Genomic DNA, 27,603 nt, shown 5'->3' on the forward strand with positions numbered 1-27,603 from the left:
ATGCTCAGAAAGCTGCACTCCCTCTTTAACCCCGGCCCGCAGAGGAAGGCGGAGGTGGCCGAGAGTGCCTTCTACGACCGAGCCGGCCCCGCGGTGAGGCTGACCCTCAGCAGCTCCGTGTACGTGGTGGGGGACCACGGGGAGACGTTCAGCGAGTCCTTAAAGAAATACAAAAGCACCGGCAGCATGGACACCAGCCTGTACTACCTGCAGCAGGAAGGGGACCGGGCGTGGATGTACTCCCGCACCCAGGACTGTTTGCAGTACCTGCAGGAGTTGCTGGCCTTGCGGAAGAAGTACCTCTGCAGCCTCCAGGACCTGAAGCCGCACGGCGCCCAGGGCGTCTCCTCTACCTCCTCCAAGTCTTCCAAGAGGGGGGAAAAGGCCCCTGGCCAGTCCACCTCCCAAGAAAGAAAGGTAAGTGCTGTTGAGATGTACACTCTGGATGAGAATTCATCCAAGAGCCTCGGACGTGAGTTGGAACCTGGTCTCTCCGCCCCCATCCACACACAGCCTAACGAGTCTGCACATTCGGAGCAGTGCCTCAGTCATCCTGAGAGGCTTTGCCGCCACCTCCCCCAACTGGGGAAGGGTGGCTGGTCCCAAGCTGATTCTTTTCCGGGAGGAGGTGAAGGGGAGGAGCAGTTAGCGGTATGGACAGAGCAGCCTGCGGGGAGGGCTTGGGCCTCGGTGCCAGGGGGTCCCGCGTTTGCATCGTACCTCTGTCATTTACCGCCCGCTTTATGGACGAGAGAGCGCTCGCGTGGCCTCCAAAAATCCCTGGGGAAAAGTGACATCTTCATGAGACCTAGATGGTTTCCAATAACCAGGCGTTTGGCTGCAGGGGAGCCAAGCAACTGGGGGACTTGTTCCACCTCCACCTTGGGCCCCGGGTGTGCTGGGGACTCAGGCACAGCCTCGAGGGCCCGTGACATCCAGGAGACTGCCTTGCTGGGCCCTGGAGGCTTCAGGCCCGGGCACCCCATGCGGGAAATTAGTGCAAGAAGTAACTGGCAGTTATCTTGTTCGTACCTATTGTGGTCTTTGTACACATCATCTTTCTTGGAGCCATCTAGTAATTCTGGAAGGTCAGGTGGGAGAAACTCCCATGTCACAGCAGAGCAAGCTGAGACTCGGTGACCTGCTCTGATAGGGCCTCCAATTCATTAGGGGACTCATTCCTTCGTTCCTCAATTTTTTTCTTTTTTTTTTTTTTCAAATGCCTGAGGTTTCAGGCTGTTTTACGTTCCCATCAATCGCTTCCCTGACGACTGCACTCTAAGGTGCTCAGAGCGGACCTGTCTTTCCCATGTCCGGTTTCCCCCCAGTGGGTCCTGTGAGCTGAGCAAGCCTCATTAACGCTGAATGACTGATCGGCCTGCTTCCAAATCCCTAGGGCTTGGCCTCACCCGACTGGTTTCAACTGTCTGTATTTTGCCCCCGGGGTGGGCAGTTGAAATAATCACTTCAACTCCCAAAGTAGGTCAGTGTCCCAGAACCTAGCCTTCCGTTCCAGGACTGACCCTGTGGCCAGCCAGCTGCAGATTTGGGAGCCAGACACCCCTCCTTCCGGGTCACCTCCCATGACAGAAAGGGCTGCAGCGCGTTCTGGACTCCCTTCCAGCTTCGATACCCTGAGGGGTCTAGGCCCTGGTTAGATTCCCTCCAAGCACTGCATTTTCCTGAAGGGATGGGGTTCTGTCTTCATAAAGCCTCGTTCCCTACGTCCACGCACTCCTCTTCTAGTTCAGCTGTCTGAAGATACAAGAAGGGCTGAGGGGCAGAGCAACCAGCTCTGGCCGAACGGGAACGGCTGTCAAGGGAATGACACGAAGCGTGGACTTCCTCTGGAGGTACCTCTTGCCATGGTGGAACCAGAAAAAAAAAAAAAAACAAGTCTTAAACTGGCTCTGAAGGCAGTCAGCTAAAACTGAACGTTAGTTCTGAATGTACCGGCTGTGGGCCTGGGTCAAGCTCAGTTGGCCCCTCTGGGCCTCGGTTTCTGCAGCGTACAAATGGAAATGAGAATATACCTTGTGGGGAAAAAGCAAGAGCCTGCCTGTGACAGACGTAGGTGGTCCAGTGTTTACCAACTCTGAAATGCAAGGTGTGGGGGGCTTTTGAGCCACCTGCAGACAAGTGGTCTCCTTTGTGGCTCCTCAAGAAAGAGCTATATGCTGGGTGCGCCGGGGGAATAATGGTGCCATCTCCGTGGCTAGCAAGTGTGGCCCGTGGCTGCCTGGCTCTGTGCGTGGCAGGGGCAGGGGCCCAGAGAGCTCCTTTCTTCGAGAACTTCATCTGATAGGACCTCCTGCGTCGGTAGAAAACGCCTGCCGATGCTCAGATTCAGGGCGAACACCGTTCGCTTCCCTGACTCCCTGCTGTGGGTGGACTTGTGTCTCCCCAAAATCGTGTGTTGAAGTCCTGACCCCCCCCCCCCCCGCCCTGGACCTCAGAAAGTAAACTTATTTCGAAATAGGCTGGTTACAGATGTAATTAGTTAGTTAGATTGATTGCAGGCATTAGGGTGGGCCCCTAATGTGACACCACTGGGGTCCCTATAAGAAGGGGAAGTTGGGACCCACACGTGCACACGGAGACCCCCAGGCGAGGTCTGGAGTTGGCTGCCACAAGCCGAGGACCCCCCAGAAGCTGGGTGGGACCTGGGAGTGCTTTCAAAGAGAGCCTTGCGCTGACAAGATCGTGGCCTCAGACTTCTGGCCTCTGGACTGAGACAGTAAGTTTCTGTCGCTCTAAGCTGCCCAGCTAGTGGTACTTTGTTCTGACAGCCCTAGGAAAAGAGGCCAGCCCTCCATAGAACTAGCCGTTTCTCTTCTTCTCCATTAGTCTAAACACATCTGTGTTCTGGCATTTATCCCCTCCTTCTGTGGCGGGTTAGCATGTGCGTCTCCTCTGGGGGACGGCGGCGACCTTGGGGAGCTTGAGGAAGCAGACACGGGTTCTTCGTCGTTTTTCTGTCCGCAGGGCGCAACAAGGAATGCTTCTTGGTCACTTAGGGATGCTTTGTAAACTTTAAGTCTGGTCTTCCGTGCGTAGATCCTGGAGGGGCTGGCCCCCACGTAGGGAGCGGGCAGTGCTCTCTGGGCATCACGGCACCACGCAGACTCCTCTCCCTCCCCACAGACACCAGCCCCTGGCCTTGGCCACAGAACTTAAGGTCCCCTGTCTGTCTCTCTTTTCCGGAAAGATAACGGCTTTTAGGCTGTTCCATTTAAAACTCCCAGCAAGAAATATCGTTTAGGTATTGACCCAGTTGACTCAATAACAACCAAAACAAACATTTCATGAAACGTACGCATTCCTGTTCTCTGTTTGGTCCTCTGATTTTTTTCAAAACCTTCCATAGTCTTCTTGTCTGTTTTTGACATTGGTCATGACACAGTCACTTTATTTCTCAGGCTACTACAGGGTCAAGACCCACAGTTTCGGACACCCCAGAGTCAAGGCATTCCAGGAGGGCCTGTGGAAATGTCAACAGTCTCTAAGGCGTGAGGCAGCAGGGTGCCAAATGGTCTGTGGTCCCAGCGCCTTGGAGATAAGAGAGACTGGATGTACCCACGTAGATAGATGGGAGGAGGAAGTGAGCACAGGCCAGAAGTGAGGCGCGCCTGGGGTGGGTGTGGAAGCCCCTCCTGGGTCCCTGCATGGGGGAGGTCGTGGCCAGGCTCTGTGACAATCTGCTCCTCCCTCAGAATAGAGGATTACAAAAGTGAGCAAAACACACATTTTGCAACATTTTGAAATCAGAACAAAAACCCCACATCTGAGGGCTTTTGTGTCAGTCTTGGGTATGAGCTATAGTTTGAGACTCACTGTGTAAATGTCCAAGTGTTAGAATTTCTGACACATGGGCACCTGGGTGGCTCAGCTGGTTGAGCGTCCAGCTTCAGCTCAGGTCATGATCTCATGGTTTGTGAGTTCGAGCCCCACAACGGGCTCTGTGCTGATGGCTCAGAGCCTGGAGCCTGCTTCCGATTCTGTGACTCCCTCTCTCTCTGCCCCTAACCCACTCACATTCTGTCTCTGTCTCTCTCAAAAATAAATAAACATTAAAAAAAAAAAAAAAAAGAAAATAGATGTTCTTCCTGGGGCACCTGGGTGGCTCAGTTGGTTGAGTGTCCAACTTCGGCTCAGGTCATGATCTCACAGCTCATGAGTTCAAGTCCTGCTTTGGGCTCTGTGCTGACAGCTCAGAGCCTGGACCCTGCTTTGGATTCTGTGTCTCCCTCCCTCTCTGCTCCACCCCCACTCACGTTCTCTTTCTCTCTCTCTCTCAAAAATAAATATAACATTAAAAAAAGAAGAATTTCCAACACAGTGCAAAATTCATGTGGCAGAAGGAGAGCCTATTTGAAATGGGTCCTGTCCTGGAACATAGAGTTTCTGAACCAGTAAGGTAAAGTCACTCAACCCCCTGCCCTGGGCACCTTGGGGGTTCCTGCCAGTGAAGACGAGTAGTGCCGATCTCCTCCTCACACTGCCCTCCTCTCCCACCACTGCTGCTCCTCTGCCACAGCCCAGGCACCATTAGGAACAATCTGCAACTATTCCTGACTTCTAATCATCCTCTAAACCCAATATGTGGAGTATTAGCCCATTCTACAGGTGAGAAAATGGGCTCAGAGACAGTAAGCGATTTATGTGAGGTCGTGCACCTGATGAAGAGAGAGCCAGGATTTAGACCCAGTGTGTGTGTGTCTGAGCTCACACTCTGGTCAATGTAGCCACAGCGCCTCTCAATCAGAAAACGTATTTTGAGCTTGTATAATATACATCGATGGGGGAGTGTGCACCTCAGGATGAGGTAAGCAGGTTTCTCTATCCTGCACACCTGGGTCAAGGGGAGTCATCAGAGAGGAACCCGCATCCTACTCAGCCTGGATTTTGTGCTAGGGTAAAGCTCTCTCATGGGAGCTGGATGGTTTAGTATTCCCTTGTCCAGGAGAAACCTCGGCCAGAAGCACGCCCAGAAGGCATGTATCAAGTTCTCTCCTCCCCACAATCCATGAGTCAAATTCCTCTCCATCTCCCTTCCCCTTCCCTACACATGGCTACTTCTGAGTCCATTTTTATTCTTGGCCTCTGTAGCATTGAAATCCTGAGTTTGTAGTGCCTACTCTCGTACGAGGAAGAAGGCTGGGGAAACAGCGTGAGCACAGCTACAATGGGAACTTCACGATGGGACGGATGTGCCCTCAAATCATTTCAATAGAAATAGATTTTCATTCTTTCTAACTCATTCTACAAAGTATCTCAGGTGAGCCCCATACCAGCAGAAAGAGTAGCAGCAGAAACTGACAAGTTGGGAGAGACTAAAACACCAACAGAAAATCAACATAAAAACGCAAAGACTACGCAGATCGTACAGCTAACTCAGCGACTACAGATGAGCTTTAGATCTGGCTCTGCACCTCTTGGACGCTACAAAGAAAAGAGAGCTGGACTCACTGAACAATTCTGAGAGGAACAATTGTACCCTTTGGTTAGTGGAAAGGAGATTTTCCCCAGCTTTAAGTCCCCAAATTGCTCATATGGGACCTGATGAGAAAACCATGTGTGATGTGGTTTGTAATACCCTCAATCATATTTACGTAACAACTCATCAACAGACGTGTCCGTCCTTCCTTCCTTCCTTCCTTCTTTCCTCCTTCCTCCCTTTTCTCTTTTCCTTCCTTCCTTCCTTCCTTCCTTCCTTCCTTCCTTCCTTCCTTCTCTCTCTCTCCTTCCTTCCTTCCTTCCTTCCTTCCTTCCTTCCTTCCTTCCTTCCTTCCTTCCTTCCTTCCTTCCATTCTCCATCAATACATATTGTTGTCAGGAACAGGGTGTGTGCCAGGAACTGTTGTAAATACAGGCGAGCAAGTCAAAGTCCCTGTCCTCATGGGTGGTCACTCTTGTGGGAAAGCTAAGGCACTAAACCAGTGCACCTGTTTCTGGTGGTGACTCCTCGGAGCCCCTGCTGTGACAGCCCTGTGCTGCATCTTAGTGAGGGTCCAGAGAATGGCGCCTGGGTACCTAAGTTCTGCCCGTCCCTTTTGGACCCAGCAGAGAATTCAGATGCCAGAGGTGTGGGTGAACCCCACGCCCTCCCAAAGATCTTTGTCCAAATCCTCTGAAGACGTGGAACACTCACAAGAGAAGAAGGTTTGCAAAAAGTAAAAAGCTGTCCTGTTGTGTTTCTTGCTATTTTTCCCTCTCATATCCGCATCCCTGAAAGTGAGTTGCTCCCCTCGCACTCTGTTTTGGGGTCTTGCCTGGGACATGACTGGCCTCTGCCTCTGTGTTTCTCCCCTTCCCTGGTTCTCTAGGAAATTTCTTCCAGCTGCTGGGAGGGGCTCTGGGTTATTTGACTTCTCTCTTTCCACTCCTCATAAAAACCACTTCTCTCAGCTTGGATTTATTTTTTGAAATAATAGCCTTAATTTACATACCATGAAACTCACCCTTTAAAGTGCACTACTGAGTGGCTGTTAGTACATTCGGAGTTGTGCAACCCATCGCCACTAATTCTAGAACATTTCATCACTCATTCCGGCTTTTTGTGTGTGTGGGCGGCAAAATAAACATAATATTTACCATTTTCAACATGGCACTTCTTGGCACCTTAAGTGAGTGCTTTTTAGTGTCCTGATTATGAGTAACGAAGTGTATTGCAATTAATGAATTCTTAAGAAATTGACTGTTTCTCTTTGGATGATTTTATGTAAATTTCTTTTAAAGAGAAATGTGGGCACCTTTCAAATTGCTAATTGTCAGACAATAACCAGAGTTCTTCACACTAGTTTTTCATGAATTTCTCCAAATGATTGTTTATATAAGCCCATAATAATTCACCCAGAAGACTATTAAGCCTGAGTTAATATATTTCTTAGAACACTTTATGAAATATATCAGTAGTACACCAGAAAATGAATCCATTAAGAGGTCAGGGAGGCTCTAAAAAGACTTCATTTAGGAATCAGGAGAATGCTTTTATACAAGGTCTGACAATTATTTCTTTATTTCTTAAAAGATAAAAGCCTTTTCTCGTAGAATAAACTTTAGAAAGCTTTACCACATTAGCCATGTTTTCAGTGTAGAATTCACTGGCAATGAAGCACATTCACAGTGTTGTGTAGCCCACAACTATCTATCTCCAGAACTTTTCTGTCATCCAAACAGAAAGTCTCTACCCAAGAAATGATAACTCTCCATTTTTCTGCTACTCCCACTCCTGGTAAGCCCTATTCTACTTTCTGTCTCTCTGGCTACTCCTACTCTAAACATCCCGTATAAACGGAATCATACAGTATCTGTCCTCCTGTGCCCGGCTTCTGTCGTTCAGCATGTTTCCAAGTTTCATCCATGTTGCTGCATGTGTCAGAACTGCCTTCCTTTTGGACAGTGGAGGAGCCTGGGTTTTGATGGGTGGTGAAGAGGGACAGTTTGAGAGTAGGCTAACTCTGACCAGAGTGCTTGTTAGCATTTGGGGTCCTCACTGAGGACAGCTCCCCACACCATTAGGGCCAGATAAACAGGGAAACAGCAGGCATCCTTCCCTGTATGAGAATTGGGCCATGTAAATGGGTCCCAGTCTAGGTGGAGCACAGAGAAGAGCTCAGGGAGGCTGGCCACACACTCTAGGCTGGCCCAAGGAGGCCATTGGGGGTAGGTTGCAGTGCCCCATGGAACACTGCCCAGATGATTTGGGCTGGACATTTTCTGAGGCCAGGAATGTCAGTCCCCCACCACGGCCAGAAGAAATGTTACTAATTCTCCTGTGGATCATTTAGTTCTGAGCAGCTTGGATTCCTGATGTGTCTGCCTCGACGAACTGGCTGCAAATGCACACCCGTCCCTGCACCCTACCTCACCCTCCCTACCTCACCCCAGCCAAAAAAATTCGTCTGCTACAATGGTTTGAAAAGAGCCAATGGAATTCTAGAGAACGACTGCCCAAAGTGATTGATGTTTATTTAAAGTAGTTTTATTCTGGCAATAGTTTGTTTTCAGAATCAATTTTCTATTGAGGCCATACAATCCTGCCTCATCGAATAAGACCATGTCAACTTTTGACCACGTCAAATAGAAGATTTTTTTCTCCTCTATGGCAGGAGGAGCTGAATCCAATTCATCTAAAAAGACTCCAAGTCACCCGTGTATAATATGTCTGTATAATTTCATATGGGATAGAAAGCAGGTTCTAGATCGGTTCTCACACCTCTAGGGATTATTTTTCAGATCTGTGGGGAAGACTTTACGCAAACGGTGATATTAAAACGCAGGTTTTCTGTGAGCATCAGTTACTGGGAAAGTCTCTATCACTTGGCCTAAGTCTGGTTTGCAGATTTGAAAGGCACTATTAATTCGATATGAGCTGCAAAGAATATTCTATTTTGCTTGGCAGAGCTCTCCACAAGATGACAAACAGTATAATAATGATTGATAACAAAGCATATAATTCCTGTAGCCCCTCTCAGTCAGGCCACAAGACGGGTAATTACATTCCCCAATCTATTTTCCAGGCACGTGCTGTTTGCTCAGCCCAGAAATAATAACTTCCTCCTCCTTTTTTCCTCTCCAACCACACCCTGTACACCTGGCTACCTTCTTGTCTTTCAACAGCAGAGAAAGCACATCCCCAGGAAGCCATTTCTCACATCCATCATCTAAGACAGTGCATTTCCCCTCCTCCTGTGTCTGACCCGCATGTCAACACATAGCACTCAGCCCCCAGCACTCAGCACTCAGTACCCAGCACTGTAATTGTCTGTTCATTGGCTACTTCTGCTACTGGCCATGAGCTCACTGAGTGGGGCCACTGTGTCTTGTTTACCTTTTTATCTCCAACCTCCTGCACGGCTCGAAGCACGTAGCAGACATTCAATAAAGCAACAACCTGAGAAACTCTGACTGTAGTTTAAGAAGGTTTAAGAAGAAAGTTGTTACAAAATTCGGTGGCGGATCTAGAAAAGTAGTAGTTCTGTTGCTTTCGCCGAGTGCAAATGTATCTCTTATTTTTAGAGGCGTAGAATATAGTTTGAACATATTCATGTGGAATCACATCCTAATAACGAAAACATCCAGTGTGTAATGGGTCAGAGTTCACCATCAAAAGGACACTTTGGGCAAACTTAAAAAAAAAATGTTTGGATGATAAGATTATATTTGCTCATTAGATGAAATTTATAAAATGCAGAAGAGTGTAAGAAATAAAATAAAAACAACTTGGAATCTTATTTAGAGTTAGTCACTATACAATGTTTAGGTAGATTTTCTCCCAATCATTTATTTCCTGTATATTTGCCCATATGTATATTAGGGCTGTCTGCTAAAACAAAGGATGCTTATTTAAATTTGAATTTAAGATAAGTGATGGAGTTTTTTTTTAGTATAATTATGTCCATGCAATATTTGGTACGTATTTATACTAAAAAATTATTCATTATTTATAAGTGAAATTGAAATTTAATTGCTGTCCTATAGTTTTGTTTTGTTTTTGTTTTTGTTTTTTTGAGAGAGAGCAAGAGTGTGAGTGGGAGACGGGCAGAGAGGAAGAGGGAGAGAGAGAGAATCCCAAGCAGGCTCCATGCTGTCAGTGAGGAGCCTGATGTGGGGCTCGAACCCACAAACTGTGAGATCATGAACTGAGCCGCAACCAAGAGTTGACCACTTAACTGACTTGGCCACCCAGGCTGCCCTGCTGCTCTATATTTTTATTTGCTAAATGTGACAACCCTAATGTATGTGTATGTATGAATGTACTAAATTTGATTATGCCATATACTTCTTAATAATCTCCTTTTAGTTAACATTGCATTTTGTGGATTCTTTCCCTCTCATTGAGCGTTTCTGATTATTTCATTTATTTGAGAGAGACAGAGACAGCATGAGTGGGGGAGGGGCCGAGAGAGAAGGAGAGAGGATCCCAAGCAGGCTCTGTGCTGTCAGCACAGAGCCCAAGGCGGGGCTTGAACCCACGAAGACGAGAGATCATGACCTGAACCGGAACCAAGAGTCAGATGCTTAACCGACTGAGCCACCCAGGCGCCCTGGTAGTTCCATTTTTAAAAACCCAACCCTTCTGTCAATCAGCAATGTATTTTGCCATGAAGGGGGAAGCGAGAATCCACCCTGAATTTTCCCCAAATGGCAAAGTTGCCCAACACCGTCTATTGACAAGTCCATCCCTTCTCCCACTGGATTGTAATGGCTCACTGGCTGCACGTGTATGCTTTGTACTATGCATCAAGGTTATTAGTTCAGTTTAATCAGGCGTCTAACTGTTTTATAATTGTGAGCCAATTTTTTCGCTCCGTGTTTTGTTCAAGTGGAATGGTCACTTAGATGACACGTAAGGTGAGCGGCTACCAGGTATTGGCAAAAGAAACAATGGTCTAAAGATGAAAAAGCAGTGAGGAAAAAGACTAAGCCTATGAGCTCGTGAGTCTACAATCTCCAATGTCAAAGGCAGAAGATGTGAGGCTACGCTTCCAAAACGATTGCAATGTGTGGTTATGACAGGTAATGCCAAAGCTGAGTTACACTAGACTTGGTGACGAACTTTTTCCTGCTTTTTATCCCTTTGTGCTGACTTTCTCAGCTCTCTTGTCTGCTTTGCCATTTTTTTTTCTCCAGCTCAGGCAAGTGTGCCATTTAGCTTATCTGTTGAAAACAGGTATGTGGGTATATGTATGTATGTAATTACATTTCAATGATTATACTTTTTCATGTTGCTTTTTCTTTGCTTCTCAAAGCTTCAGTTATGTATCATAAACACCCATTCTTTCTTTACAACCTGCCTCGATTATGGGTACACACTTCCTTAGGTGTTGGTGGAATATAAAAGGGATAAGGTAAGTATCACTTTGGACTTGGTCTTAAATATCCATTCCAAGGATTACAGAAGGCAGAGAAGATGTGTAAGAGATTTTAGGGTTTGGCATCAAAAGCTTATTATTATTATTATTATTATTATTGGTAATGTTAAGTTGTTTGTGGATAAACTTGAGCTGTTTTGTATTTAATTTCACCCAGCTGAATGGCCCGAGGAAAAATGATCTCTCCAATCCAGACTAGTTCCCCATTTGATCCTGGAAATTTCACTGTGATATACTGACATCCGTATTCCCAGGTATTATATGCTCAAGAGAGTATTATCAGTACTCCACAAAAATAAGGAGTACGGAGTTCTTAAAATTTGCCAGTTGAATCCTAAAGGACACATTAGTAACATGCAAACTGATTCAAGAATGCAAACATTAGGTAATGGCATGTATGTGGCAGCATATATTCGTTCACTCAGTGAATAATTACTACCCTGTGCCAAGCACTGAAATACGTACTCAGCATTCACAGGTGAAAAGGCAGTCTGTCTGCCCGGACACAGCCCAGGGTCTCAGGCTGCGGTCCTCACCATCATTGTCTGAACCACACTGGTGTGTTGACGTTCCTTGGCAGAGAAACAGGTAGAATTTCAGTCGGAGTGGTGGGAGTTGTGTATATCCCGCAACCTATCTCATGTGGGCAGTGGCTGGTGGAGAGCATCTGTCCCAAGAGTCTTATCTGTGAGTGTTAATTGCCAAAGCATTGCCAAAGAAGAGGTTAAAGATCACTGGCCTAGCGTGCTACCGAGGACATAACCCAACGTGCTGCAGTGGACTATCCACTCCAGACGGGACATGTGCATAGACAGGCTATGCCTAGGTCCGTCTGCCAAAGGGAGCTGGCCCTCCTGAGGATGTGAGGGGGACACGCAAACAAGTGAGAGGAAGGTAGATGTTTAGTGGAGGCCCTCTTGGCTTTGGGTGGGTTTAGAATGTCCCCCGACTCTAACCCTGACAAACGATTGCTGTTTACAACTGGAAGGTCAATTAGTAGAATCCAGACCTCTTGTAGACAAGAACTGAGAGGTCCCAGAAGAAAAATAACAAATCGGAGAAACCCAGGTACCCAGATGGCAGATGAATCCAGGCAGGGTGGCAGCTGATATGAAATGCAGAAAAAATATCATAAACTGCACTGGGGGACTCAGAAGTTAAACGAGACCTGCCGTGGAGTTTCGTTTGGGAAAATGCCAAGGGCTCTATCTGGGAAAAGTTATCTGAGACCCAGGCCTGGTGTGAGGGGGCCGTGGTTCAGGGAGGCTTGGAAAATGATAACCCCAAGGCCGCCGGAGGTGGAAGGTGAAAGGCAAATGGGAATGGAGTCGGCAATGCAATCCGGATGCTTTCACACCGGGTTCCTTCTCCCTGGGGCTGCTGTGGGGCCGAGAGCGAAGGAACATGAGCCCTGCGAACTGGGGCCTAAGCAGGTGCAATAGGAAACCGTTCCAAAGAGGTAGTTAAGAAATTCTGGGCTAGAGGGGTGCCTGGGTGGTTCAGTCGGTTGAGTGTCTGACTTTGGCTCAGGTCTGATCTCACCGTTCATGGGTGTGAGCCCCGCGTCGGGCTGTGTGCTGACAGCTCGGGGCCTGGAGCCTTCTTTGGATTCTGTGTCTCCCTCTGTCTCTGCCCCTCCCCCACTCCCACTCTGTGTCTCTCTTTCTCTCTCAAAAATAGATAAACATTAAAAAAAATACTGGGCTAGAAAAAAAGTCAAGACTGGGAGCGAAGCAATCCTTTTGTACCTGGCCTTTCAAGTACAGAGAGGGAACAGTAACTGTATTGCATCTCACCCAGGGGTGCTGACGATTCATGGCCCATTTTGTACAACTACCTCCTCGTAAAGTAGATTTTGCTGCAATATTAGTCTGCAGCTTGAACCCTGCACCTCAGTTGTTGCCATTCTTGTGCTATCACAGAGAATGTGATAGTAGAGGTAGAAAGAGGCCTCTTTAGAGGCCTCTAGTAGAGGCCCATGGAAGCTGTGGGAAGGCAAAAACGAACAGCCAGAATTGGTCTGGGCTTAAACCAGGACTTGAAAAGGCCCAGGGAGTCCAGACTTGGAGCTTAGCCTTGGTACTCAGAAAACTCACGGCAGCATTCATTTGGAGACATGTACAAGTGTACTTTCCAAGGTACACCAGGAACTCTGTGGACCAAATCCTGTGTAACTGGCTTGCCAGGTCACTTGCTGCTTACCATGCTCTCCAGAAGGCACAGACACAGAGAGCTGAGTGCTTGCAGTTAGAAGCCTACCCCAAGCTGGGGTATTATTGGCAAAACGCAAAATGACGTATGCATATGGCGCTACCTTGAACAGCAAAAGATTACGAAGAAGCCAAGGATCTGACAACAGGAGACCGTGGTTTCTTTTGATGGTGGGTCTGCACACTGGAGCCCTAGGTAGTCTACCAGGGATGAGGAGGGTCTCTGTCTACTGCTGGGAAGGCATCCTCAGGACACGGTGAGTGAAGAAAGCGATGTTTACAGAGGTATGGTGTGGGCTACCTTTTGTTTTTTTGAAAAAAGTGGGTAAACACAAGTATAAATTCACATTTTCAGAAACAATGGAGGGAGAAACAAGAAACTTGGCAAAGATGCAACATGAAGTGTAGCGGAGGGTGAATGGCAAACATTAAACCCAGGAAGCAAACAAAGTTGCATGACTACAAGGAGAGGGAATGCCTCCCCAGGAGGTGATTTTAGGTCAAGTTTGGGGACTGGGGGGGAAAGGTTGATGTTGGGTAGACCCCTGTGGGGGATGCTGTATACTCCCTGTTGGCACGGGAGCAGAGGGCGGATGGAGTTCCTCTACTTGGCCCTCTGTGTGCGGAGGACACAGATGAACCTGGGCCCTGAAATCCAGGGCTTCTGTCCTCTTTCTTCGATGACCTGTGCTCTATCCCTTGGAGTCCTGTCCCTCGTGTCCTTGTCTCGATAGAGACATTCCTGCCGGCTCTTGCAGAGCCAGGGTGCAAGACTGGCACGTAAGATTTCTATCCTAAATAAGACCCTGGGGTGGGGATTCATGGGTACTCTTGTTCCGTCCCTGATGCCGGGACTGCCATCGAGTGGTGGGTCTCAACTGCTGTGTATTAGAATCACTTGATTGTCTGAACTAACTGGTCTGGGAAAGGGCCAGGTATAGGCATTCTTTAAGAGCACCCAGGAGATTCCAATGTCCAACTGGAATTGGGCTCACCTGTTATGGAACCACCACGACAGGGGTGAGGGAGAAGTGTACCATCACCATCTCCCAGGCCAGTCTCTCAGACCCATTCCAGGGATGCTGCTCTCACTTGCAGGGACGGAAGACAGGGCTAAGGAAGGAAGGAAGGAAATCAATTATTTATTCATTTGTCTTTATTTTATGCTCCTACTTTATTCCATGAAGGGTTTGGGGGTAACTGCTGAAGGCAGTTGGGGCAAGTGGGAAAAGCTGTCCTTTAGCATGAGACTTGGTCACACAGGTCTGTACGCGTCAGCCACAGATAATGTCACCAATGTCTCATTCTCCGGACACTGCAGGATCCAGAAACTCTTTGAACAGAAGCAAGTTTTATACCGGCAGCGCATTGGATGGCCCAGCAGAGACCCCAGAAGGGGGACCTGAAAGAGCAGACCCTCCAGGGCTGGCCGAAGAGTGTATTTGTTAGGCATATTTGCTAGGCATATTTGCCCCCGGAAGGCAATCACTCCTCAGCCTGGTAGAAAGGGCAAGGCATGGGAAGGAGACCTCAGTCTCAAATCCTAAAGCTTGAGGCTTTGGAAACAGGCAATAGAGTTGAATATTGGGAATGAACCACACGTGTGGAGGTAAAAGGGCCCCCGTCCACTAGTTTTGATGGACAGAAAGCACGGTGGCTAAGGTGGTAATACATAGAGTAGTGATTTATTTCTTAATTTGTAAATGTGATCCTCGAAGGACAGTACGTGACAAGATTCTGGGGATGTCCAAGAGGCCACAGTCAAGGACACATATCAACGTAACTAACGGTGGTGATCTCATTGGTTGCTGAGCCCTTGTTAGTTAAGACACCAAAGCTGACTCTTTTCTAAACTCTTTAGTAAATGAAAGCAGCTGATCCAGGTGGCTCTGAGCTGCTGGCCAAAGTCTACTTCCTGGAGACACTGCGGAATGAAGAGTTTAGATCATATTGCAGGGTGACCCCCCACGAAAAAAGAATGCAATGTTCACATGTAAGGCTGAGACACTTGCATTAAGCCAAACACTGATGGAAGTTGCTGCCAGAGATTCAGAGGCGCCCTCTCCGTGGGTTCTGAGATACAAAGACCTACAGACCTTGCACTCCTATTAAATACTATTTATCCTTCCTTTTGGGGTTTGGTTCAGATTGTGTGGCTTTCTCCATTCATCGTTTCTCACTCTTTCAGTTCACAAAAAAAATCTCTAAAATGATATGTGTCGTAGAAGAATTAGGTTCGGGATGAGGACCATAGAGCCTAGAGGAGAGAACCATCCAGGAGAGGGGCGGTCTACCTGGAGAATGAGCTGACCCGGCCAGTCCTGATGGATGAATAGGAACCAGCTCGGTGAAATATTCAAGGACGAGAGACCAGTAAGAAGAAACACAGACAGGACAAGAATATTGACTTGCCATCAGAGATGAGCCCTCCTATCACCGGCCTGCAGGAAGGGTGAACAGTGATGTGACCTGCTGGGCTCATACAGACTGCCAACCAGCCCGTCAAATTTTAGTCCTGCGCTCCACCCCCAAGCCTTGGTGAACCTGGTGTTGCCAAGTCTGGTGCATTTCCCATTCCCAAGGGTCAAATTGTACCCTTTTTAGGTGCTTGCCTGACCCAAGATGTTTTGGGGGGCTGGTCCCTTTGCTCTTTTACATCAGCTCTCCCCTTCAGTTGCTTAGCAACTGCCAGAAGCTTTTGGAAATCTCTCTTTCCCCGATGGCCCCTCTCTTCTTCTGTCATTAGGGGTTTCTTCTTCCCGCTCTCCCTTCTTTCACTTCAGTGGGCTTGTTGAAGGGGGAGGAATAAGGACATGTGGATAGTTGTCCACTTTTAACAGAGAAGATTCAGCTCTATGTTGTGCTTCTTCAAAATTTTCCCAAAGAAAGCACCTTACAAATATAAAAGGAAAAACTCCTGCTATTTAAAAATGTTTTCTAGTACTACAAAATGCATACATTTTACCAACATCTTGTATTTGTACATACAGGTGTCATCATTTTAGTTCCCAACATTCCAGTCTGTAATTTAATCCTATTCACTTTTAATACCATCCCCTCTTTAAAAATGCCCACGTATAGCACAATAACAGATGCATATATCAATGGCACAGAATAGAGACTCCAAAAATAAACCAATGGTCATATGGTCAATTAATCTACGATGAAGGAGGCAAGACCACACAATGGAGAAAAGACAGTCTCTTCAATAAATGGTGCTGGGAAAACTGGACAGCAACATGAAAAGGACAAAACTGGACCACTTTCTAACACTGTACACAAAAATGAGCTCAAAATGGATTAAAGACCAAAATGTGAGACCTGAAAGCACAAAAACCCTAGAAGAGAGCACAGATAGTAATTTCTCTGACATTGGCTGTAACAACATTTTTCTAGATATATGTCCTAAGGCAATGGAAACAAAAGCAAAAATCAACTTTAAGATAAAAACTTTTTGCAGTCATGAATTTAAAGAAAGACTAGTCTGGGGGCACCTGGCTGGCTCAAGGGTTAAGCATCCAACTTTGGCTCAGATCACGATCTCAGGGTTCGTGGGTTCAAGCCCCGCATTGGGCTCTGTGCTAACAGCTTGGAGCCTGGAGCCTGCTTGGGATTCTGTGTCTCCCTCTCTCTCTCTGCCCCTCCCCTGCCTGTTCCTGCTCTCTCTCTCTCTCCCTCAACATAAATAAACATTTAAAAAAAGAAAAAAAAAACCTTTGCACAGCAAAGGAAACCATCAACAAAACAAAAAGACAACCTACTGAATGGGAGAAGGTATTTGCAAGTGATATGACTAATAAATTGTTAATATTCAAAATGTACAAAGAAATTATACAACTCAATACCAAAAAAACCCCCCAAACAATCCAATTAAAAAATGGGCAGAGGACACAAATAGATATTTTACCAAAGAAGACATCCAGATGGTCAACAGACACATGAAAAGATGTCCAGCATCACTCATCATCAGGGAAATGCAAATCAAAACTACAATGAGATACCACCTTACACTTGTCAGAATGGCTAGAATCAAAAGGACAAGAAACAACAAGGGTTGGCCACGATGTAAAGAAAAAGAAACTCTTGGACCCTGCTGCTAGAAAGGTAAATTAGAATAGCCAATATGGAAAACAGTATGGAGGTTCCTTAAAAAATTAAAAATAGAAGTACTATACGGCCCAACAATTCCGCCACTGGGTATTTACCCAAAGAAAATGAAAACACTAATTTGAAAAGATATATGCACCCTGGTGTTTATTGCAGCGTTATTTACAATAGACAAATTATGGAAGCAATCCAAGTATCCATCAATAGATGAATGGATAAGGAAGATGTGGTATGTGTGTGCACACGCTCACGTGCATGCACACACACGCACACACACACACTGGAATATTAAATGGCCATAAAAAGATGAGATTGTGTCACTTGAGACAACATGGATGGACCGAGAGGGTATTATGCTAAGTGAATAAGTCAGACTGAAAGAGACAGATACTATACGATTCCACTAATATGTAGAATTAAAAAAAAAAAAAAGAAAACAAATGACCAAACAAAAAGCAGACTGAGACCTAGAAATACAGAGAAAAAAACTGAAGGTTGGCAGAGGAAAAGGATGGGGCTGGTGGGCAAAACGGATGAAAGAGAGTGGGGGGACACAGGCTTCCAGTTCTGGAATGAGTAAGTCATGGCAATAAAAGGCACAGCACAGGAACACAGTCAATGATAATAGTGTAATAGTGACGTAGGGGGGACAGATGGTAGGTACACTTGTGTGAGCATAACATAATGTATAAACTTGTCAAATCACTATGTTGTACACCTGAAACTAATGTAACATTGTGTGTTGACTATACTCAAATAAAACAAAAATAAATAAAAACGTTCACCTAAAATAACTCTACACATGGTGAAAACAGCTCAGGTTAACACACATTGTCCCTTTTGTCCCCCTCTCTGAGTTTTCTTATTTCCTAAATTCCTCAGACAGCTTATTAGTTCACATGCTGATTCTGTGCCTTTCATTGTGAGTTCTCCATGGAGGTCCGCCATGGTGCTTGAATTTCCATGTTGGTCCTTGGAGGTTGTGAAGATGATGGTGATGAACCAGATCACGAAGAAGAACAAATCAGGACAGAGCCTGGAACCCAGTGGGGCATTCAGTAGACTTCTTTTCTTTTTTTAAAATATTTTTTACATTTTATTTATTTTTAGGAGAGAGAGAGAGAGAGAGAGACATAACACAAGTGGGGGAGAGGCAGAGAGAGAGGGAGACACAGAGCAGGGTTAGGGTTAGGGTTAGGGTCAAGGTTAGGGTCAGAGCAGATTCCAGGCTCTGAGCTGTCGTCACAGAACCCCATGTGGGGCGTGAACCCACGAACCACGAGATCATGACCTGAGTCAAAGTCAGACACTTAACTGACTGAGCCATCCAGGCGCCCCTCAGTAGACTTCTTTTAAACTCTGTATTTTATTATGTCTTACACTTTTTTTTACTGTTTATTTTTTAAAGAGAGGGAGAGCATAAGTGGGGGAGGGGCAGAGAGAGAGAGACAGACAGACAGACAGACAGAATCTGAAGCAGGCTCCAGGCTCTGAGCTGTCAGCACAAGAGCCCCATGCAGGGCTCAAACTCAGGAACTGTGAGATCATGACCTGAGCCGAAGTTGGAGGCTTAATCGACTGAGCCCCCCAGGCACCTCTATTCCATATACTTTCCAAAGAATCATGCTAATTTCTTTCAATTTATTCCATGACTTGAGTCCAAATTTGGCCAGCTTAGGTACTGACAACTCTTTTAGAGCATTTCCAGTACATCTCGCCTTTTCTTTCCTACTGCGAATGTCTCATCGCCTTCCGAAGGAGCTTCACGATCCCCTGTTTATCAGCAGGGGAAAAGGCCAAAGGAAGACTAAGTATTTTGCCTCCAGGTCAGTAACAGTCCCTGAGCAAGAAAGAGGTAGATCTTATTATTTGTCTCTCGTTGAGGTAACTGGACATCCACTGACCTACGGCAATCGTGGAGCAGGGACATCCACCTTCCCCTCACAGCGCACTTACTCAAATTTACCTTTTAAGTTCTGCAAATTCATAACTTCACATACATTTAGTTTCAGCAGCACGGAATTCTTTTCAGCGGTTGTGGTTTGCTTGCGTGTGGGTGCTCAGAGGCTGGCTCAGGCTGCTCTCTCCTGCCCTTCACCTCTAGCAGAAAGCGACCGCAAAGAAATACTCCCAGTTCAGCGCGGATGTGGCGGAGGCCATGGCCTTCTTTGATTCCATCATTGCAGAGCTGGATACAGAGAAGTGGCCGCGGGCTGCCGAGGCGGACCCTCCCAACGAGGATGTGGACGTTGACGGTGAGTGCTGGCCGGGGGTGGGGGGGGGAGGTGAGGGGGGGAGGATGGACTGGGGGGGTGTGACGGGGGGGTGGGTCTCTGGTGTGGCTAGAAGATGAGCTACCAGGAATCTCACCTCCCACTAGAGGGAAACTCGCACCTGCACTCTGTAGCCCAGCCTGGGGCTCGGTCTTCTCCTCGGGGCCCTTTGCTTTAGTTGTGCCAGCGGCCAGCACCCAGCCTACCCCTACAACATTCGCAGCCATATTTGGACAAAAACCCCTGGCAGTCCACTGGCCCCAACTGCGACAAATGAGTCAAGAAAGGGATTGGAGGGGCGCCTGGGTGGCTCAGTCAGTTAAGTGCCCGACTTCGGCTCAGGTCATGATCTCGCGGTTTGTGGGTTCGAGCTCCGCGTGGGGCTCTGTGCCGACAGCTCAGAGCCTGGAGCCTGCTTCGGATTCTGTGTCTCCCTCTCTCTCCGCCCCTCCCCCACCAGCACTCTGTCTCCCTCTCTCTCTCTCAAAAGTGAATAAACATTAAAAAAAAATTTTTTTTTAAACATAAAAAGTAAAATCTTTAAAGGAAGGGGATTGGAGGGGGAGCTGGTGTTATATGGGTGTGAAGACAGAGTTTCAGCGTTGTAAGGCGAAGAAGGACTGGGCAGCTGTCCCTCAAAAATGAGTATATTCCACGTCCCTGCACTGCACGCTGAAAGACGGCTCAGATGGCAAATTTTATGTTATGTGTATTTCACTACAGTTTTTGTTTTAAGAGAAGAAAAAGAAACGGAGAAACTGTTTAAAAAACTGTCGACTCTGCCTGAGCGAGTTTGGCAGTGTCCACACTGGGCTGACTGATCCTTCATCTGGTTTGTCCCCGCTTCGCCCAGCACCCCCTCTGACGCCCTCGGGGTCAGCACTCTGAGGACGCGCAGGGCAGGACAGGGCCAGGGAGCCCGCCTAGGCCAGCCTGGGTCTTTGGAGAGAGAGTGAGGTGAGGGCCGGGGGTGATGCTTCTCTCCTTGCCAACGTGTGTCACTCACTGGCTGTCTCCTGGTGGAAAGCAAACGATTCAATCACATTCATGAGTTCAGCCCGCTTTTAAATTCCATTACTTAACGGTCCGTTTCTTTTTAAGTTTATTGTATTTTGAGAGATAGCACACGCAGAGGAGGGGCAGAGAGAGAGGGAGAGAGAATCTGCACTGATGGTGCGGAGCCTGATGCAGGGCTCCAGCTCATGAACCGCGAGATCATGACCTGAGCTGGAACCAAGAGTCAGACGCTTAATCAACTGAGCCACCCAGGCGCCCTGTCAGCTTCTTTAATCTTTGACTTGCTCTCCCTAGTATAACTGATGGCAATTTTTTTCAGGGGTTCCTGGCCCCCGTTACTGAGGTGCTAGCTTTTGGTGCCCATACTAAGCAATGCTTGAGCTTTTTATCTAATGCTCAAAAGACCGTATTCTTGTGGTTTGCCATTGCTCCGGGCCCAAAAGACCTATATCTGTGAAATTCAGGTTCTCATTGGGTTTGGTGGGATTTCACAGAAGGTTACCCCCACCTCCCCCGCAGGCTCACTGTGCCCTGCAGGCTAATCTGCCCGCCCTCCTCCTGGACTGCAGCCCCTCGGTCCCTGACGGAGGCCAGCCCTCCTCTTGGGAGTTGGACCTGGAAACCCAGGACGCTGGCGAAAGAACAGCAAAATCCACTGAGGATGCAAGTGTTACCTTCCACGATTTTTGAATGAAAAGGACATTATGGTTTTCTCTCATAACAATAGCCCTATACGTTCATTGTTAATCTAATGAATCAAATGATACACCAAAATACAAAGAAAGTAAAGAATATGGTCTGTAATACTACCACCCAGAGATAATAACCACTGTTAAACTTCGGTCTATGTCTTTCCTTTCCAAAAGGTTTTAAACATGCACACACGCACACACACACACACACACGCTCACTTAATTAAAAACGATAGGACCTCTGCCATTTTGTCATCTGTTCTTTTCACTTAACCATTTATAATACATCAGGGGTTGTCTTTCCATGTCAGTAAACATAGATGTATGTCTTTATTTTTAATGGACACATAAATATCCCACCATATCCCTACCCTATCATTACAGGGTCAGATCATCCCCCTCTCACTTGCCTTTCCCAGCCTTTCTAAGAATCTGCTGTTGTAATATAGGCATTTGTTGTGGGTTCTCAGCCTGGTTCACCCTCTCTTGCTCCTTCCCGGGCCCCTGCTTGTCTCTTCCAGTGGCCACCAGCTCCCGGGAGCACAGCTTGCATTCCAACTGGATCCTGCGGGCGCCACGCCGGCACTCTGAGGACATTGCTGGGCACACCGTGCACGTGACAGATAGCCAGTTTCGAAGGAGCGTGGAGCGCAGGACCTTCGGCACTCAGAGGAGGCTCGAGAGGCACCCCATTTACTTGCCCAAGGCTGTGGAAGGGGCATTCAACACCTTGAAATTTAAGCCCAAAGCCTGCAAAAAAGAGTAAGTGCTTGGACCAAATGGTATAACTAAGACGTTTTCATGTCCTCCAGACTCCTGGGGTGGTGCTTCAGGTGCCTTGAGTCCCTGTCCTATATACCAAAAATTATTCTTACAGATTTTGGGGGAAGGAGATCTTGGCTAAAGATCTTTTTTTTCCCCGCTAGGGCTGCCTGGGTGGCTCAGTCGGTTGAGCGTCCAACTTCAGCTCGGGTCATGATCTCACGGTTCGTGAGTTCGAGCCCCGCATTATGTTGTCAGCATAGAGCCCGCTTCGTGTTCTCTGTCCCCTTCTCTCTCTACCCTTTCTCCACTCGTGCGCTCTCTCTCACTCAAAAATAAATAAACGTTAAGAGTATTAAAAGATATTTTCCCCTAGTCTATACGTAAACTCCAGCCTGGTTCACTGCTGTCTCCTCCCTGTGACTTCAGCTCTGGATCTGCCGGCCTTGCCTCTGGCCTACCTGGCCCATGCTTTGTGCCACCCTCTTTCACTGTCGCCCCCCAGGGCCATGGACACCCTGTGTGCTACGAATTTTTTATGGGAGTTTGGGGTTGAGAAGGGCAAAGCGCCAAGAGGGAACCAACACCAGACTAACCGGACGCCCCTGCCTTGGAAAGGCATTGACCTGACTTAGCTGGAGAACTTCTTGCAGGCCGGCTCCCCCTGGCTGCTTCGCCACCATCTCTCGGCCTCTTTCCCTCCAGATCCAACTCTCCCGAGACGAGTTCCCATGTTTAGCCTCCAAATTCCTGTGACCTACTCATTTGGAGCGGTCAGTGCTCTCTTGCTCTGGCCACTGCCGCCCATGCTGCAGGGACCTCACCTTTCACAGCAGAAGGGGGTCTATCTGGGTTCGGGTTTGTACAAGAGCCATTCAACTCTGATGGATTCAGAGCTTTTCTAAATAGCACTTTCTGCCCATAACAATGGACTATGTAACGGACGTACTGAAACCAGGGCTCATCATCCAATCATCCGTCCTTCCCCTTCAAGGCCAGTCTGGGGTCCAGCCCCCATGATGATACCGCTTTGTCCGCCACAAGGCCCAGCCCTGGGGGGCGTCTGATGGTCTCCGTTGGAATAGTGGATCAGAGCATGCCTTCTCTGTGCAGCCGGCCAAGCCAGACTTAAACCCTCTGCCTCATTCCTCCCTTCCAGCCTGGGGAGCCCCAGACAGATCCTCCTCAACTTCTCAGGAGAAGACACGGAATGGGATGCGGAGCTCTTTGGCCTGGAGTCCCTGGTGTCTCCGGGGGAGGACTACCACGAGACAGAGAACCCCAAAGGGCAGTGGCTGCTTCGAGAGAAGCTGTGGGAGCGGACAGTGCCCTGAGGCCCTTCCGGCCATTCAGCTTGGCTCAGGCTGGGTCCCTGAGAAGGTGGCTACTTTCAGGGCAGCACAGGTATTTGGCAGAATCAAAAATGGAAGTCGGAACAAAGTCAAGCCCACGAGCCCATCAGCACTGCCCGCCGGTGCCCGGTTAGTGCCAAACACACGCGCGGTCTCCCAGAGGACCTGCCCTAGGAGACTCTGGAGCCGGGCTTTCCCGGCATGGCAGGTTGGCAGGTAGTTACAGCTCGGCGGGTCTCCCAGCAGGGAGTGGGAGTATCCAGGCTCACTCCCTGGTCTCCCCTGGCCTGTTTCAGTTCTCTGTGCATCTGTCCGAGTGGCTTCTAACACTGTGCTCAGGACAGGAAATGAGCCCACCCCTGGATCTCTGGCCAAAGTTTTCAGAAAGGCGGCTCCTGTCTCTGCGGGGCTCAGGAATACCCTGATCACAGAGGTTGCCTTCCTTTGTGCAGAACACGGTCCAGGAAGCACCTCCTTCTGCACGAACACTTTCATGGTTCTAGACATTTCTAGAAACATCTGCTGGATTACACGGAAGATGGGGCCAGTGCCCTGGCATTGGGAAAGAGTGTGCCAGGGCCCTGCCTTGGGACCACACTATCTCTCCAGCCCTGAAACCCAGCTCTCCTTCCCACAGGTGGTGGGCTTTCTTCTAATTATCATCCAGAATATCCTGATAGACACCCATATGACCAGCTTATGGCCGGCTGTGCCTCTCCCCTCCCCACTTAAGAGGAAAATCAGCATCCCTGAGTTCTTTTGGACTAGGAAGGATTTGTGATTTTAGTAACTATCTGAATTAGAATTGCATCTTAAATATATTCTTTGCACTTCTCACATACTTTTTCCTGCTCGGGTTTGAGAACCACTGGTCTGGAGAACACATTGCATTCTGTTCATTCCTATTACTTCTTCTGGTGTTTTCTTACAAAGAAAGAAATCGTCCAGTTGGTACATGCTCATGAAATGCCAGAGTGCTCTTGGGGGTAAAGGAGGGAGACAGACTAGGACAAACCAATAATCTAAATTAAGCCCAAGACGCTCTAGGCTAAGGTCACTCTGAGAACTGAATAGAGCTTTCTTTCTGCCAGGCCCATGTAATGATGGTTGTATTGTTCAGTTTTTTATAAAGAATGTTTTATTTATGTGAACTTGACTATCTGAATCTAAGTATTTAAAACTCCTATGAGAAAAAAAAAAACTAAAAATTATGTGGCATTCTTAGCCATTTTATATCAACACGTTTCGGATGAAAATACACTGGAAATGGTTTAATACTTGTCTTTATTATTATTTTCCTTTTGAGTGCCAAGGTCAATGTTTGGGAGATCTCTTTCATTTTGTTGCTTATCCTAAGCCCACTCTAGCCAGAAGCTTGGCTGAAAAATAAATGTTTGGGAGATTTGTTTTATAAACTGCATTAAAGCACACCAAGTTAATATTGCCACGTATCTTCCTTTCCCCCAAATGTGGCCTTGTTTTGAAGCCCCACAAATAAAAGTTCACTGCTAAGGATAAGTTCAGAATGAAGGTCTCTTTACCCTGCCTCTTATCAAACTACAGTTTGTCATAGATTCGACCCTGACATTATGTGGTGAAGACTTTGTGTACATTTTGCTTTTACAGATAAGAAAAAAAGTAAACAGGACAGAAAGGATGTTTGGAGTCTTGATTTTTTTTTTCTTTTAGCATTTATTGCTTATGGGACACGAAGCCATGCTTTCCTCTCTTGCTTCCCATTTTGTATATTTTTGTCTTTAATGAGACTATACACAGACTGCCTGAAAAATGCCATGATTCAGAAACAGAAGGCTGGCGTGTCTTTGGGATGATTTTAGGTATTTGAAATTGGCGATAAACTGCAGGATCTGGGCTTTGTCTAGGGAATCCTGAGATAGTGTCTACTGAGGTCTTAAGAGAAATAAAATTCATGGCAATAAAAGTCAATTCAGTAAAATCAGCTGATGTGATTGATTCTCTTCCCCCACGAATTGAGCAGTTATTCAATCAGCTGCTCCTTGAGAAACAATGGTAGTGGCTACAGCTTTTCCAGGATTGTCTCAGTTTTGATTTATGGAAATCTACCTATCTCTAGACCTCTGTCCAAAAAAGAGGATGTGACCTCCTGGCAATGGACTTATACTTCAGGCTTTGTTTTCTAGCTCCCACCACAAAATGTCTTCTTCATGCAGGAAGATACATGGGAGTTTAGTTTGAATGGTGTATACCCAACTCTGAAGGGTAGCTCTGCCACAGAGAACATGGCTTCCAGGTGGTTCTAACAGGAGGCACATTCGTGTCATCACGGATGGCCCTTTCATGGTGAATTCATTTCCTCCTGCTGTCGTAACAATGACCACAAATGCAGGGGCTTTATTCTCTTAGAGTCTGGAGAACTATAATCAGGCCGACTGGGATAAATCAAGGTGTGAGCAGAGTTGATTCCTTCTGGAGGCTTTGAGGGGATCATCCGTCCCCTTGCCTTTCCGGCTTCCAGAGGATGCCCACATACCCTGGCTTGTGGGCCCTGCTTGACATCACCTGCACCTTCTGCTTCTGTCTTCACATCTCCAGCTACTCACTCTGATCTCTTGCTTGTCCCTCTTAAGGACCTTTGTGATTACATCAGTCCCACCTGGATGACCCAGGATCGTCTCCCCGTCTCAAAAACCTTAATTGAATCAAATCTACACAGTCCCTCTTGCCATATAAGGTAACATTCACAGTTTCTGGGGGTTAGGATGCAGCCATCATGGGGAGGCCATCATTCAGTCCACCACACATGGAACCACAGCGTATTCTAGTCCTTCAAGGCTAGATGAATCTATCAAGTCCTTATTAAGCTGTATATTGAGCAAAATAGTATAAGACACACTTTCTCTCCTTTGGTAATCGGCAACTCAACGGGGGAAGTTAGGACAAACACGGATAAAATGGTGCTGAGCACTTACTGCTTCATGGAGCACCTCTGCGCCCCCATAAGAATAGCTCTGCAAAAGCAGAAGCCCATTTAGCTCAAGACGTCAGGGAGAACTTCACAGGAGAGGTTCTCTTGAAAGACAGCTTTAGTCTCTGGCAGAAGATTGCTAAAGGCTGTCATTTGATGCAAAAGGACAGGTATTAGGAAAGTCACAGACATGGTAGTGGCAAGGGGATGCCCTTGACTGAAGGGCAAGGTTTTTACTGAGCATCCATGGAAGGCTACATTGATAGATGTCAAGTAGAATTGATCAGGTGGGGGTAAAGAATTGAGTGTTACCTTGTCTTGAGCTGAAGCATAGAGAGCAGAAGCCTCAGATGATGCAATACAGTTATGGGGGTGGGGGTGGTGGTGAGCCTTGAGAATGGCCCCTGAAAGGCTGTGGGATTAAACCAATCCAAACTTCCCATAGCTTCAGGAAGAGAGGATCTCAGGCCCCAGATCTGACTTCTGTGGTAGATCTTGCCCACGGTCCCTGTGCGGTTCACATGCGTTCTCAGGTGGTATCTGTTTCCAGCTGTGGTAGGCACCCACCCCCCAATCAAACACAGGGTGCCCTAGACCCCCCTGTTCCTCATCAACACCCTGGGTCAGGGCAGCTCTCCTTGAAAGGGGCAGGAGGAGCATGGTGGTGGTGAGGGGAGGGTTTGGGCAGACACAGGGTGTAAATAAATGTATGAAGCCATTTTGGTTGACCTCCCAGGCCATGGAGGATGTCAAAGCCTGCCGGCCATTCTCTCGGGGGAATTCCCATGTTCATGTATCCATTTATTTGTCATTTGACAAAGAATGTTGAGCATGTACTATGTCCCACCCTATGTCTGGGGACAGAACATAAACAGTGTCTCACGGAGCTTTCAGTTTGGTGGGAGAGACAGACCTTAATCAAAGGATTACAGCAGTACCATGGATCAGAATTGTGGTAAGGGCCAGGGGGGAGGCCCGTGGTGTCACAGGGAACTTGTAAGGGGGGGCGTGTGAGCTGGTTGGGGCATCTGAGTGGCTTGGGGAGGGCTTTCTAGATCCCATATGGCTTCACTTGTCCTACTCAAATACTCAAATGTCACCTCCTCAGAGAGGTCTTCTTGACCACCCTATCTCAACTATCGCTGCTATTTTTTTAAAAAAATTTAAAGCTTATTTATTTATTTTGAGAGAGAGAGAAAGCAGGAGAGAGGAGGGGGAGGGAGGGAGGGAGGGAGGGAGAGAGAATCCCAAGCAGGCTCTGCACTGTTAGCGTGGAGCCTGACATGGGACTCAAACCCATGAACTGGAGCCAAAGTTGGATGTTTAACTGACTGGGCCATGCAGGTGCCCCTCAACTATCACTGCT

At 47.4% G+C, this 27,603-nt stretch overlaps 1 protein-coding gene and 1 long non-coding RNA gene across 4 annotated transcripts in view; one reads left to right on the forward strand and one right to left on the reverse strand.

Annotated features, from left to right (window-relative positions):
• Positions 1 to 25,021, forward strand: CA1H13orf42 (chromosome A1 C13orf42 homolog). The gene is made up of 4 exons (XM_027064776.2): positions 1 to 417; positions 19,302 to 19,449; positions 21,698 to 21,938; positions 23,098 to 25,021. The coding sequence occupies exons 1-4, from the start codon at positions 1 to 3 to the stop codon at positions 23,270 to 23,272; spliced, it is 981 nt and encodes a 326-aa protein (XP_026920577.1). The 3' UTR covers positions 23,273 to 25,021.
• The window catches only part of LOC106972671 (uncharacterized), a 25,362-nt gene continuing 19,242 nt past the window's right edge, over positions 21,484 to 27,603 (reverse strand). For all 3 annotated transcript variants that reach the window (XR_008295293.1, XR_008295294.1, XR_008295292.1), the window contains one exon: positions 21,484 to 24,669. This is a non-coding gene — a long non-coding RNA (uncharacterized LOC106972671). The remainder of the gene's footprint in view (positions 24,670 to 27,603) is intronic.

The sequence above is a fragment of the Acinonyx jubatus genome, chromosome A1 (assembly GCF_027475565.1).
Source record: "Acinonyx jubatus isolate Ajub_Pintada_27869175 chromosome A1, VMU_Ajub_asm_v1.0, whole genome shotgun sequence".
Lineage (NCBI taxonomy): Eukaryota > Metazoa > Chordata > Mammalia > Carnivora > Felidae > Acinonyx > Acinonyx jubatus.

Bases quoted from the DNA above. Each gene is read 5' to 3' on its own strand.
- CA1H13orf42 (XM_027064776.2), top strand. From the start codon at position 1: ATGCTCAGAAAGCTGCACTCCCTCTTTAACCCCGGCCCGCAGAGGAAG. The intron at 418-19,301 runs GTAAGTGCTGTT...CACCTCTAGCAG, and splicing joins CCACCTCCCAAGAAAGAAAG to AAAGCGACCGCAAAGAAATA. The intron at 19,450-21,697 runs GTGAGTGCTGGC...TGTCTCTTCCAG, and splicing joins CGAGGATGTGGACGTTGACG to TGGCCACCAGCTCCCGGGAG.